At 50.3% G+C, this 14,503-nt stretch overlaps 1 protein-coding gene across 3 annotated transcripts; it reads left to right on the top strand.

Annotated features, from left to right (window-relative positions):
- The first annotated feature begins 5 nt into the window (after positions 1 to 5).
- ACAD10 (acyl-CoA dehydrogenase family member 10) lies at positions 6 to 13,317 on the top strand. 3 transcript variants are annotated; one of them, XM_080390694.1, is made up of 13 exons: positions 7 to 89; positions 876 to 1,093; positions 1,607 to 1,755; positions 2,612 to 2,806; positions 4,372 to 4,530; positions 5,307 to 5,466; positions 5,911 to 6,052; positions 6,801 to 6,869; positions 7,674 to 7,855; positions 8,431 to 8,581; positions 9,832 to 9,977; positions 10,770 to 10,943; positions 11,853 to 13,317. In XM_080390694.1, exons 2-13 carry the CDS (start codon positions 928 to 930, stop codon positions 12,110 to 12,112), a joined length of 1,953 nt encoding a protein of 650 aa, XP_080246820.1. In that variant the 5' UTR covers positions 7 to 89; positions 876 to 927; the 3' UTR covers positions 12,113 to 13,317. The 3 variants fall into 3 exon arrangements, with proteins under 3 accessions (XP_080246821.1, XP_080246820.1, XP_080246822.1); XM_080390695.1 differs by lacking the exon at positions 6,801 to 6,869 and having other exon boundaries at positions 6 to 89; XM_080390696.1 differs by lacking the exons at positions 7 to 89; positions 1,607 to 1,755 and adding an exon at positions 120 to 523.
- The last annotated feature ends 1,186 nt before the right edge of the window (positions 13,318 to 14,503 follow it).

The following is a 14,503-nucleotide window of genomic DNA, read 5'->3' as shown; positions in this document are numbered from 1 at the left end:
GGTCACGCCGGCGACGCGATGACGTAAAGGCGGCGACGCGGCGGCGGGCGGCGTGGGGGGCTGTGAGCTGCTCCTCGCGAGACTTCCAGGTGTGTTCTCGCGAGTCTTGGGGGCTGCGGTGGGCCGGCGCGGTGGAGCCTGCTCTCTGCCTGGCAAGGCTGCGCCGAGCCCGGGCGCGGAGAGGGGGCTCGGGGGGCCCGGAGCCCCCGGGGGTGATTGCAGGGCTGGGAGCAGGGCTGGGGCGCTGGGGGTGCATGTGGGGGGCCACAGGCCCCAGTACCGTGGCAGCATAGCTAAGCTGCAGGGACCAGGCCCTGTCCCCTCAGGCTGAAGCACGCCCCCCCCCCCGAAAAATAAATAAAAACAATAAATAAACTCTTTATTCATTTCCCCTCACACCTGACACGTATGGCTCATGCTGAAGTAAAAAAACCTAAAAGACAGCTCAGCCCTGGAAATAAGGACTTTGCTTCATGGCACAGAGCTTTCCGTGAAGGGTAAAGGATATCCCTGGATAATCGAGGTAACGCCAGTGTCCTGCAGCCAGTACAATATGTCTGTGAACCTGTCCTAGCATCGTCTGGCATCGTAAGTAACTAGCAAGTCTGGCTTCATGGACATCTGAATCAATAGACAATAGCAACAAAAATATTGCAAAAAATACAGTTGCTTTGCAAAGTTTTGCTATGATTAGGAATTGGTAGTGTATGCTTTAGCAATGGGTAAAATCATGTTGTACCCCAATGTTTGAAGGGTCTAAGAACCCTGTGTAAAACCTCATCTGGGGTGGCCCAGTCTGGCTGGGACACTTCATGAGCACGAATAAATATTTACCCTTTTAATTCTGTACTTTGCATCCTACCCTCTCTCCTCAGTGGGCACGGGCCATTTGTGAATTTTCCCAACGTCCTCTGAGCAGTTTGCAGCATGTACCTGAGGAGCGCTGCCCGCACCCCTTACCTGCTCTGTGCTGGGATCTGGCAGCGCCTGCAGGGGTTAATCCGGCGGAGGCAATCTGGATGGTGCCGCTATAAAGCTGTGATCTTTGATGCCAGCGGAGTGCTCCTCCCGTCCCCTTACAAGACAGCCACAGGTGTGCATTCTCATTTCTTATTTGCTCCTGTTTTTTCTATGCAAGGAGGGAAAAATAAATTTCAGGCGTCCCTGTCAGCCACCTCTGGTTCTGGTAAGACAGCCAAGAACTTGCGGTGATGGTGATGGTCCCCTGTTGTGACCATCAGAAGTGCTAGAACTGACAGTGACCAGCAACCGTGCTGACAGCTCCAGGTCAGAGCCTGAACCCACCTGGTAATGAAACTCCCGTAGTGACACTGGCTGATGCCACACAACGCTGGTACAGCCCTTAAGCCCACTTTAAGGACACTGTGTTTCCATCCCAAGGGCACCACACCAAAAAATAGAGGTGAGGTGCTTCAGCTGGGGGAATGCCTGAACTTCTCTCTGCGAGTGGGTAAATGACCCCAGTCCAGCATGTCAGTTCTCACGAGTGCTGGTCGATCAGACCTTGGAGGATTTCAGGCTAGTTTCCCAGTTCTGATGACGCCGTACGTGCTCTTTCCTAGCTTTCTTACTTTTCTTTATGTAGACTGGGAGGCCCACAATTGTATTCCAGCCGGCACCATCCAGCAAGCTATACGCTCTGGAGGGGAAAGTAGTCCCTCTCTGAAGTACACAAGAGGAGAGCTGACGACTGTGGAGTTTTTGCAGGAATTGGGACAGCAGTGCTTTGAGATTGTAAGCCAACTCCCCCCTCCTCTCTTTGTGCTTCCTGACTGCAGGAAAATGGAATCCTGCAATGTAGTGGTTCAGTGAGGAGAGAGGAGCTTTTAAAAGAAATCTTTTGATGGAAGGTTCTGGATTTACCATCTAGGAAGCATTGCTGTCTGATCAGGGCAGACTTTTCACTGACATCATCATTCTAGTACCCAGACAGGATGGTCAGTTGAATTCGCCTTCACTTCCACCAGCTTCTTCCTGCACATTTAATAACTTTTTTATTTCAAAACACCTCTAAGATCAGCCAAGGTGAGAAGTCAGAGAGTCAGAAAACAGCTGAAAGGCTTTTGCTGTTAGTTCATACATGGACGTGCTTGATGGATGGAGAGCATGGTCTCCAGGGAGCGTTCTTAAGATCAGTAGAGGCCCCTCCACCACAGCTCCAGGAACACAGTGCAAGAATCCTCCTCTGAGTAAAGTATTTTTGAAACAGCTCAGTCTAAAATGCAGATTCCTTTCCTGCCGGCTGAATGGTAAAGCAGTTTATTTACCTCTAACCTGCCCTGAGTCTGTGGCAGGCACAGTCCTAGTGCATTTCTTTTTCCCAAAATCAGCCCTTTATCTCTGCAGCTGCTTCTGTAGAATTAGTGAATTACTAATTCTGTAGAATTAGTTTATTCTGTAGAATAAACGCTTGTTTATTTGTTCCACTTGGTTTAGCTGGGAGATTCACTGACGGCTTCTGCTGCCAAAGGAAGTAGGACAGCAAGATAAGATGATCAGGGAACGTACCTACCCAACCACTCTTATTTTCCTCCTGCTTAAAAAACATTCATGGCTAATTATCGTTCTTGGGGTTTCTCTGGTTTCTTAGGCAAATGTCCGTGTTCCAGTGGACTCTTTTCTCTCGCACTTAATCAGAAATGAAATGATGACACAGCTCCCCATAATGGCAGAAGCAGTACAGTGTATCCGTGCAGAAGGTCTTAAAACAGCTCTTCTAAGCAACAACTTCTGCCTGCTGAATGGGGAGAGCTTTCTGCCCCTAGATGAAAAGCATTTTGATGTGGTAAGCCTGGATGGATTCTAAAATGCATTTCTGTACCTATGTCTATGGAAGGCTGCAACTGAAATTCTTTACATGCAGGTACCAAATGAATGGCAACCAGCAGCACCTGTTAGTAGACCTAGATGTAGCAGTCTGTGAAAATGTTTCCTGGTGTAATTCATTGTAGCAACTGGGCCGTGAAGAGGGTCTGAGTGAGTGGCGGGTACTTGTGCATTTGAAAATTCATTACAAAATGCCCATGCAACCACAAGTGAACATGTAACAGGCATAGGCAGCAATGTTGATAAAGGACTTGGAAGCTGGAGCGCTATGCAAGAAATAATGTTATTACCCAGTGCCCCTGCCTACTTTATATTTAGTCCTTTTAAAGCTTGTTGCATCCCAAAAGAGTTGCAAAGCATCCCCTGTGCTACAAAAAATTCCACTACTCCAACATGCTGATCTGTCTGAGCTGCAGGTGCAAAGATGAAGCAGATTAGCCATGAACCACGAGGCTGGTTCAAGTGGCTTCACTTTAACAGGCAGCTCCAAGGGCTCAACTCAGCATGATAGAAAATTTGCTTTTTTGTGTGCCACGACTCACATGTTTGAATTTCAGGAGTTTATTCGTGATGTGAGTTTGTTTTATAGCCTTGATTAAGATGATGAGATATGCAAAGAGTTGTCATATCAACACATTTAAAACCTGGGACTATTTAAAGTCATCTTGTCAACATTAAGTCATTATCAACTCGGCTTTCTGTGCGTTACACTAGTGACACTGGTGCCTATGAAGTTCTCTTAGTGGAGGAATGCTCTGTTGTGATGCTCTGTGGTACTTTTCATCCCAGACTGTTTCAAAGCACTTCAATAACCATGGCCTATCCAGTGTCATCACTCATGCGGTGTGGCTCTTCTGTAACAGCAGGCAGCAGCTCTGCACGGTAATTAGTGGGGAAAAAGATTACTTGAATGTGGATTTCCATTAGCATGGGCTTTGATATCTATCTAATAGATTAATTTTTATTCCTAGAGTGTCCGTCAGTGCAGGGGTGAAATCTTTCTTGAATTTTTTATGGTTGTGAGGGCAATGTGAGTATTCAGAGACTGACTCAATAATTTCTTGATCCCAGTTTGGGCAGATGATTATGGTCAACATCCCTGCTGCTGTGAAGATCGCTTTGCCATGGTTGATAGGCGTGATGGTCAGGGCACCGCTTTTCAGATCGTTTGGAAGGTGGTACAATCCCAGGCTTTCTTGGACAGCATTGAGCAATTGGTTCAGCACAGTCTGGGATGTCCAGTGAGCTTCCTATATCGTAAGATCTCATTGGATATCTTCCATCTGAGGACTGGCTGATCCTGTTCAGCTCATTTGAGCTGACAGAGCCACAGCCAAGGCAGTTTGCACCCACACAGTCACTTGAATCACATCCTATCCAGCTCTGTCAGCCCTCCATTACCCGTGTCCTTTATTTCACATGTTAATTAGATTGTTAGTCCCTTTCCCACCCTCCATTTCCAGCTCTGCACAGCTGTTTGTGGTCACAGTGGGCTCATGCATAATCCATTTGTTGTTGCTGTAGATGGTTGAATCTTATCGGGAAGGAATGTGCAAGCCAGATCCTCGTATCTACAAGCTGTGCTTGGAGCGCTTGGGCGTTCAGCCCCAGGAATCTATCTTCCTCGACAACAGCAGCCAGAACCTAAAAGCAGCAGCCCAGCTTGGCATTAAAACGGTGAAGGTACAAAGTGCAACCAGGGCATGGTTTGGGGTATGGTTTTTAAGTCCAGAGCTGTGTTTGACTTGAACGGCTCAGAATTTTCAAATGGTAGTGGCAGACTTGTGTTGCCAAGCCTTTTGTTCCAGCCTGTCCTTATTCCTACAGGATGTGGCAGGGTGAAAGGGGAGGATTGCTGCCAAAGTCTGCACTGGTCTGTTTCATTCATGGCTCTAAACCCTACAGCCAGCGTAACCTTGGAGAAATCGCTTCTCCTTTATGGACCTCAGTTCCCTATTAGAGAAACAGCCTTAACTGCGTGGTTGAGACAACCACATCCACCTGATGGAGAAAATAAGACACATTTAATAGATTTCTAGAAGCTCTGAGGCTTCATGGATCTGTCAGCTGGGGAGTGACTAGTTAAATCCCAGGCTTTGGAGATAGTGAGCACAGGGGTTTTACTTTGCTGAGGGGACTTCTGGGGGAAGGGCAAGCATGGGACTGGTGGGAAGAGTGAACTCTGCTTCCCTGGACCGCACACAGGGAATTCCAGCTCTTAGTCCAGCTGTCCAAGTGCCTACTGTAACAGGTGTGTCTCTGGGACAGAGACCAAGGCGGGAGGCTCAGTGAGTATTGGTAACAGTGCTCCGTGTTGGCTGGGAATGACCCCTGTGGCGTAGTGGATCAGTGCTCTTGGACTCACAGATAAATGCATCACAAGTGTGCTGAGCTCTTTCTTGTCCAGGCAGTTTTATTTTTAACTATCACCCAGTGTTATTCTATCCCTCTGCTTTCAGGTTGATGATCCAGCAGGAGCACTCAAAGAGCTAGAAACCTATCTGGGTTTTCCTTTGAAAGGGTTTGTTCCATATACTCGTTCAGTGAGACCGGGTGCAGAAATCCCAAAAGACCATCTGCAAAAGTACCTTGAAAATGTTCTTGGTGACCATGCAACAGGTATTGCAGTGCTTTTTGCTCTTCAGTAGGCAAGCTCACATATTCTTGAGCCATCGGCTCTTTCCATCATACGACAGGTGCATTGAAGAATAATATTAATGAAAGGCTCCTAATTTCCAAGCGAATGGGACAGCCATTCACATTTCAGTGATCTGACGCTGTTTCCAGAAATGGGAAACAACATTTTAGGACTTCCTCATTTGGGAGGGGTTGAGCACAAGTTGCCAAAGAAATGCCAGGAATATTCCTGGCCTGTGAGGCATCTGTGAGCTATTGCCATGCTCCCCAGGGATTTGGGACACTGGAGCAAGGTGTAGGTCCCTGATTGCTGCAAGTGGCATCTCAGACCCAGGCACAGGAAGGGGAAGTAAAACCTCAAGAAGTGGTGAGAAATAATCCCAGCTCGTGCTTCTGTCTGCTGACCTTCTGCTCTCAACTCTTCAGGCCCACTAGTGTTACGGCAGTTTGGTCACAGACAGTCCACCCGGACCTATTCTGTCAAGTTTGGAGGTTGCTTGCTGGTGCTGAAGAAGGAGCCCTCTGGCAGCCTGCATCCCTCAGGCCCTGCTGTCAGAAGGGAGTACAGGTGAGAAGGCAGCTGTGCTCCTCATGCCAGCTCAGCGGGGAAGACATGTAGGAGATCCCAAACAACCCCATCCTAGGGAGAGTGCTCTATTTCAACCCTGGCTTTTCTGTTCTACATCACACATCTGCCTCCCTGCGTTTTGCACAGCTCGATATCCTGGTCTGTGGTTTGTCAGTTTGCTACAGCTAGCATGAGCAGTCCTGGATTAAGAGGCAAGGCTGTGCTACCGCCCTGTAGCTGGCGGTGAGCGTGCAGTTAGGACCATGCCTGTGAAAAGCAACCTCCCCACTCCTGCACTGTGATCCTTCCAATCCATGGAAGTACACCACAGCTCTCCCAGCACACGCTGGGAGACGCAGGATCGTACTGTCACGTCTGGCACCTTAGGTGGGAGAGAGGTTGCAGCACAACACTGCAGCTGCGCAATGAGGAGCCCCGTGCTGAAGGGCTCGTGCTGCAAACCAGTTTGTGGTGCTGGAGATTGCTGCCTCAGCAGTGAAACAGCAGGGCACTTGCAGTTGTGATCTCCCTTTGGTTTTCCAGGGTGTATTGGATAGGTCTCAGGACTCTGGGCCATATGAAGATTTTGCTGTGCTTCTTTCACCTACCCCCAACCATATTATCTTAGTGTTTTTAAAACTGAGCACAGGGCTCCAATGTTGTGTGTGTGCCTAGCAGCAATGCAGTTCTAGTGTTGATTCCCTAATACCTTTCTGTGCTGACATGGCTCTCTGACTCACCCTGGCAGGGTACTGAAGGCACTCTCTGAGGCTGGTGTTCCTGTTCCCACTGTACTTGCCCTCTGCGAGGACAGAAGGTAATCTTGTCCCTCAGCTTTCACTCTGTGCTTGACAACTTCAGCCAGATTCCTGCAAAGATGAGAGGAGAGAAAAGGAGCCAGACCTCACAAAGTGCACTGATCTAATTAGTGTTTGCCCAGTCTCACGCTAGAGGAGCCTCTAGAAGTTCAAAGGACAGTAACACTGTTATTTGGCTTGGTTTAGATGTGTCCTGTTTTAGCAATTAATCACAATGCTGTCTTCCTTTGAAAAGCAGCTATAAAACAATGTTGTAGGGCTTCCGGCTGATTTAGGATGCTCAGGTTTCCAATAAGGACTTGATTTTTCTCACTGCCAGACCTCACGCTTGCCACGAGAGCTACAGCCATGATAGCAGCAAATCTGCAGCCACGACACCCTGTGTAGCCTGCAGTCAGCACAGCTCCGCTCAGATCTCTGCTGGCTGTGGTAATGAAGTCTCTGCACTGCAGTTAAATCTGTGTCCACTGCTCGTGGTGTTCAATTGCAGTCTGACAGCCTGGCTCCAGAGCCCACTGCAGGGGAGGCAGGGAGACAGTTGGTGCTGTACCCTGGCCCCAAGCTCAGCTTCCTGGGGCTGGAGGGACCAGGACTAACCATGCTACAGCTGTGTGCCACCACCTGGCATCCTGCGCTGGGCTTGAGCCCAGGCTACAGTGTGAGTGCTCAGGTGCTGTTGAGGCTGCTCTTCACCTTGCCATGCTGTGAGGCCTGGAGGGCATGTTCAAAATGCAGGTGAGACTTGAGGAGTGGTAGGTAGCAGGATTAACTTCAGGCCCACTGGTTTCACCTTGCTTCCTCAGCACCCTGGGCACACCTTTCTACCTGATGGAGCACTGTGCTGGCCGCGTCTACAGCGATGTCTCCCTCCCTGAGCTGCAGCCGAGCCAGAGGAGAGCTATTTATGCTGCCATGAGTCAAGTCCTCTCCAAGATCCACAGCACAGACCTCAGAGCAGCTGAGCTGGAGGACCTTGGGGAGCACAGTAAGAGAAGGCTATGTATCCTCTATCACTGTTTTCTTCTCCTGTGCGTCAGCATTTCAAGGGATAGGCTCAGATATGGGACTTGGGCCAAAGTTGGGGGGCAGTTGGGAAAGTAAAGATGCGCAGCAAAGTGTCCGAATCCACAGGTGTGGTGGGAAGGTGTGGAGAGCTGGTTTAGATCCTCCAGGTCTGTGTTTCCTCTTAGTAGTCCCCAGAGCTTCCTGCCATGAGGAAGAGTTGTACTCTGGGTGCAGGAGTAACTTGTTTGCTGCCATCTCTGACCAAACTTCCTCCAGTCTCTCTGCAGAGCTATCTCAGCTTCTTGGAGTTGGTGAACTTACATTTTTGTCCAAGGTCTGATTATTTCCACCAGAATATCAAATCCAGTGCCCAGTTAAGAATATATGAGACCCCTGGAAATCACAATGAAACTCTTGGAGCTTATTTCAGAGTGCTGGACTGAGATCTGCCTGGCTTTTTTGACTTTTTCTGCATGCATCTTTTATGCATCCCTTTTGAAGCCTCTTTGTGCCAGTCAGTCCCTTTCCCTGGGAGCCTTTGTTTCTCTGTTACAGGTAATTACATTCAGTGGCAAGTTGAGACCTGGACAAAGCAGTATCGAGCTGTGGAAACTCATGTTATCCCAGCAATGGAGAGACTGATTGAGTGGCTGCCTCTGCATTTTCCTGAATCTCAGAAGACAACAGTTGTGCATGGTGATTTCAGGTACTGCTTGGCTGACAGCACTGCCCTGGAGCACATCCCAGGCAGCAGAGAGGGAGAGAGAGTGTAAAGCAATATGCAGACTCCAAAGAGGTGCTGAGTTGAGCTGGCACAGCAGCTCCAGAGCACTCTGAAAGCTGGGCTCTGGGTCAAGTTCAGCATTGCTCAGGTAACAAGATCTAGAGAGCCACAAGCCCTTCACATCTATCATGAGAAACATATCCCAAGAGCTCTGGCTGGTGCTGTCTTGCACCCAGAGCTCTAGTGTTTTCCCCAGTGATGTCTGCTTACTGATCTGTGGCCGTTTAAAGCAGTGTCCATAGGAGAGTGGAGAAACTAGGGGCAGGAACTGGAAGCCTGTCTCCTGATGTCTAGTTCTAATCTTGCTGCCTCATTGGTGGTTCAGAGTTTCTTTGCCCAGCAGCTGCAAGCACTGTTCTAACACTGGGGGGTCATCAACTGTTTCTGGAATCCTAGAACTCGGTCCTGGTGCATCTTACTAATGATAATTTGGTGCTGAAAGAGTTTGGGTGGCTGGTGAGATGCTGCAGGACATATGGGAAAACCTGCCAGTGTTACAGGAGAAGTCAGGCAGGAGCGTGGTGGCTGGGGACAGAGGTGAGGGATGCTGAGAGCTACTTCTGTGCTGTCAGACCCTGGCTGCCAGGGCTGTGAGGCTCCTTGCAGGCGTGTGCCAGTTCTGGGCCAAGGCTCCTTCTGGCAAGGTTGAGTGCACACAGTTCCAGTGTGAATGGAGGCTGGTGAGCTCTCTGCAACCTGGCAGGATGGCTGCCCTCTGTTTCCTCCTCAGTAGGCTGCTGCCCTCTCCTGGGGCTCAAATTGATGAAGGCTGTACTATGCATCATCTACAGAAAGTAACAGTCCAGGGCCTGGCATTACTGTGTGCCTTTGAAATGACCAGAAGATCTCTCTGGATGGTGACTTGCCTGCTTCACTTTTTAGTTAGCCTGTCCTGTAACATCTGTTAATGAGCTGAGGCTCTAAATAACTTGGTTTCATTCTTCAAAGTACAGTTCAGTTCATCAGTAATGAGGGAGTTCACTACTGAGTCACCTTCATCCACCCTGACCTATGCTTGCAGAAATTAGTGTTTCACTTGTGCAGCCTCCCAAAGGACTCAGCAGTTTTTGAAGAGAGTGAAGAGCACTGGAAAGCACCTACTGCTGCTGAGCGTTGGGATTTTTTTTTCCCCCTCTTAAGACTTTTCTGATCTCTTTTTCCCTCTGATACAGGATGGACAACCTGGTCTTTCATCCAGACAGGCCAGAAGTCCTTGCTGTCCTTGGCTGGAAGCTTTCAACTCTAGGAGATCCCATCTCTGATTTGGCGAATAGCTGTATGGCCTACTTCCTGCCACCTCACTTTAATGCACTGAGAGGTACAGAGAAGGGCAAGGTCACATTTGACACAGAGAGAGAGGAACCAGAGTTCAGAAACAGATTGGCTTCTGCCTAGAGAGCTCAGCTGACAGTTGGGCTCATTGCAGCTGGAAAGGGCTGTGGGCTTTGTACCGTATTCCCTGCTCTGCCCTTTCACCCCTCCACCCTGGGAAACATCTTTCTGCACGTGCGTAAGCTCTGTGCCGTGGTCACCCCACCCCCAGTTTGCCTCATATCTGCCACCTGTTTGGCAGATACTCTGCCACACACTCCCTGTCCTCGCTGGTGCACGTGGAGCTCTGTTAGCAACAATGTCAGGGATGGCCCCAGAGGGGAGTGCCCTGCTTCACAGCTTGCAAAACTGCCTTTAAAATTTAGTTTTGATTATTTTCCCTCTCATTTTAGCTGTGAAGCTGGGGAACTCTTTTGGGTGCGAAAGCTGTGAACCAGGCCAGCCCAGAAGGGGATGTCCACAAAGTTATACACTTGTTATAAAGAAAAATATAGTTAAACCAAGAGGAAAATGGTTCCATCACTAGGAGGGAGATCAGTCAGTCACTGCTTTCGCAGTCTAACCCTACTGAAGAAACTGCCCTGTATGCATTTCACCTACGTGGGCTGGTGCCAAACCAGTATGGAAACAGTATGGCAGCAGTGCAGGTGTTGGATGGGTGCAGGTGTCTCTGCTGCTCCACAGCTACGTGGCTCTGCCACAAGCCTCACTACAGCCCTAGAAAGGTCTGAGCTCCTCACTATCTGCTGACTCACTGTTACCTCTTCACATCTTCCAGGCTTGAGGAAGCGTGATTTGGGGCACCTGGGAGTCCCCACGGCAGAGGAGTATTCCCAGATGTACTGTGGCCACATGGGAGTGGAACACCCCGAGAACTGGAATTTCTACATGGCCTTTGCCTTTTTCCGACTGGCTGCAATGCTGCAGGGACTCTACAAACACTCTCTGGCAGGTGGGGAACACAACCACGCCAGCTCTGTGCTGCACAGGTCACAGAGCACAGACACACGAGCACCACTGTGGGAACAGCCCTCACACTGAACCGGGAGAGGTCACACCGGCAGCACGTGCTGCAGGGTTTGGGTGCTCCTGGCTGTGAATCCTGAGAGCTCTGAAATTCCAGGTGCTACAGCAGAATGGCACATCTGGAAGTCTTGGGCTTTCAGCATAGAGTTCTAATGGGAAATAAGGGCTCAAAATGAGAGATCTTGTTTCACCTCTGTGTTTGGAGATTAGTGACCTGGAAGCAGTCATCCAAGCGAGTTATTGCTGCATGTGGTCAAGAGGGATGGGAACAGTGTCCTGTAAGGCACAGAGCTCCCCCTCTGCTCCAGCACAGGCTCTGGAGGATGTGAGGCTGCTATAGCCTCTCAGACAGGCTGTATTGTGTCAGGTTGTGTCCTGCAAACAGAAAAAAGGGCCAAAGGCTTTTCTCCAGCAGCTGCTTTTTGCTGGATGTGAGGTCTGGTCTGTTCCTGTTTGCTGTTTGTGCTGATCACAGGTTGCTGTGTGATCTTATTTCTTTCATGGGAGAACTGAGCAGAGGCCAGAGTTCAAAGGTCGGAGCCATATCCTACAGGTTGAGCTCTCAGACCTTCGAACTAAGCACCGGCCTTTGCTGGGAGACTCAGAAGCAGAGAGGTGGTGTGAACTCTCAGTGGTGTTTATCTGCATACATCAAGTCTGTCTTGAGAGTCTTTATCAGATAAAACTGAGATGTTATTTTCATATTCCTTTAGCGAGGTGGCTCCCTGAGTCCTGCTGGGCTGGCCCAGACAAGGGCACACAGCGCTGTTTGGGATGTGACTATGTAACGTGGGCTCTCTCAAACAAGTGTGTCCTGTTCTTCCCTTGTCCCCAGGGAGACTAGCCCCAGGTGAAAGCAGCCCAGAGGATGCAGAGTTCGTGGCTGACCTGGCTTGGGAGTTCGCCATAAAGGAAGGATTCCGTGTGTTTGACAGCCTCCCCACCACAAAGCTTCTCGCACGACGTTACAGTACCTGGGCCAGGCAAGGGCTGTTCCTCAGCAGGAGCTATGGAACCTGCCTGCGTCCTGGGGCTCTGGCTGTGCCCAAAGTCCCCCCGGTCACTCCCCCCAGCAACCAGCTGGGGATGGCCTAGGGTCTTTACTGCAAGCTGGAAAACATCATGGGCATCCAGTGGGGTTCTCTGACTTCCCAGTCTGAATGGACCCTACATCCTCTGGTAGAACTGAAGGTTGTTTTGCTGCATCTGCATCAGGGCGGGGGGTCGTGGCATGCCTCTGAGTGCCCTTGCTTTCCTGATCACATCAGATATTTGGCATTCATAGAGTCTGGTGGCTTGGAGAAAGAGGGCTGGGTTCCCATTATCAGCTACATGAGAGTAGCAGAGTTTATATTCTGGGCTACAGCAGTTTCAGAAGCTGGCACACCCAAGATGAGCACATTAATGCCAGCCCAGCTGTAATCGCCGGTGCCACCCCACCAAGGTCCTGCCATCAATGTTAATAAGGCCCCCAGAGCTTGGCTGGGCTTGGGCTTTTCCACACCTGCCAGTCCAGCGCTTGCTTGTTCCCTTCCCCTGTCAGGGGGAAGCATTGCTGCTGCTACCTGGGAAAGGCTAAGTTAAGTCTCTTTGTAAGAGTCCCTACCAGTGCTTCCTTGGGAGGTCACTCATGCAGGGCAGGGAGCTGCTCACATCTCCACAGCTTCATTTCCTCCTTGTGGTCTCTTATCCTCCTCTCCCTGGCAAGGGCTGTCCCTGCCGATGTCCCTGCCAGCAGCTGCCTGCCCAGTAATAAGCCAGCAGTGATTGGCAGTGCAGACTCTGGCATGCCACTTGGACTTTGGCCTTGCCACTGCCCTGGGCTCTCCTGTGCAGAGCAGATGCTGCTGCAGGCCTGAACTCTCAAAATGAAGGGACAGTGGTCATTCCCAGTATGGTGGTGAGGAAGCAGAAACCAGCTACCAAAGTGACTTGCCCATGGTCATGTGGTGGATCAGTGGCAGAGGTGGGAGTAGCAGCAGCTCTCAAACTGTAGAGTTTTAATTCCACATCTTCTCCTTCTGCCAGTGCAAGTCACGTCAATACGCAGGTATCAGGGCATGTGAGTCCCCTGCCCAGGCTCTGCAAACTGTCTGGTTTCTCTGTGCTTCCTACTTCCCAGTGCTGCTGGTGGCCAGTGTGGCTCAGTGAGCTCCTGGCTCTGGGCTGGCTGGTGTTGCAACAGGCTTGCTGGGAGTGGTGTCATAAGTAATCATTCAGAAGGCTGTATCATGAAAGCAAACATCACTGTCCTTGGGTTGCTAATGAGATTATATTCTTAATGTATTCTAGTGACATTATCTAATTCTAGCTGGTTATTTAGCTGCCAAAAAAAAAAAAAAAAAAGACAATCCCACCTGTTGTTCAGCCCTTCAGAAGCATTTCCTTGTGCTTCAGCAGAAACGAGGAAACCCCAGTATTTCAGGGTGCTTAGCAGCTGACTTGCTGAGGGGTGGAAAGGGAGGGGAAGCAGCTGCTCTGGGGCATTTGGAAGTGTTGAGATGTTCAGATCTTCTTGCACTTGTTCAAAACACTCATCTTCAGAGCTGGGAGAGAGCTGTCAAGTCTCCACACATCAGAACTGCCACGCACTCTCTACTCCATGCCTTGGGGTTGTGTTGGGGACACTGCTCCTTGTCTGGGGGACCAGAGAGCCCCCTCATCCCTGCCATCTCCCTGTCCATCCCACTGCTTTTTGCTTTGGCATCGTCCTTAAACTGTCAGCCTTTGCTGTGGAAGCATGTTGTGAAAGCTGGGGGAGAAGGCTTGCTGCATGCAGCAGTCTTTCTGCAGTCTAATGCATTGGAGCTATAAACAGCCGAGTGATCCTGGCTTGGAACCATCACAGCACTCGTAAGCTGGGCGAAGGGGAAGGGCAAGCCTGCCTTGTGCCAGCTGGCCCGGCACGGCAGAGGTTCCTCCCAGTGGGCCTGGGAGCGAGATGCCCTTGGCTGAGGCACTCTTGGCTAAACAGGGCAGCATCTGAGCTGATCCTGCCACATTCTGTGCAGGGAGCCAGCACACTGGTCCTGAAGGTTGCTAGTCCCCGCAGTTCTCTGGAGACATCCTCTCCAGAAAAGCAGAGGAACAGGCTCAGTTTCTCTTTCAGTGTGAGCATAAGCGTGTTTGTCAAAGCGCTGGGCACACAGCTGCACGCCAGCATCCAGGGAGAAGCCAGGACCGGCTGTTGGACGGGCCAGCACCAGCACTGGTGTAGGAAGATGAACGTGTCTCATCCTCTTCCATCAGGCAGAGTGCCAGGACCAAAGCAGTGGCTCTGACAATGTGCAGGCCATGGATCAGGATAGCCAGGTACACACGTACCTAACACTTGACCCTTCTCTGGCCCAAACAGAGCAACACCCCCCTTCTGGGGTGTCTTCCACACCAGGAACAAGGCGCTGCAGTCTGGGGCCCGTGAGCACGAGGGGTGATTTATCCTGCCTGTTGTGGGATCCCAGGTGAGGCCACTTCCCCAGCACTGCA

Source organism: Falco punctatus (genome assembly GCF_963210335.1).
Source record: "Falco punctatus genome assembly, chromosome: 1".
Taxonomy (NCBI): domain Eukaryota; kingdom Metazoa; phylum Chordata; class Aves; order Falconiformes; family Falconidae; genus Falco; species Falco punctatus.
The sequence above is the reverse complement of the archived record's forward strand: the minus strand, read 5'-3'. Positions and strand labels throughout refer to the sequence as shown.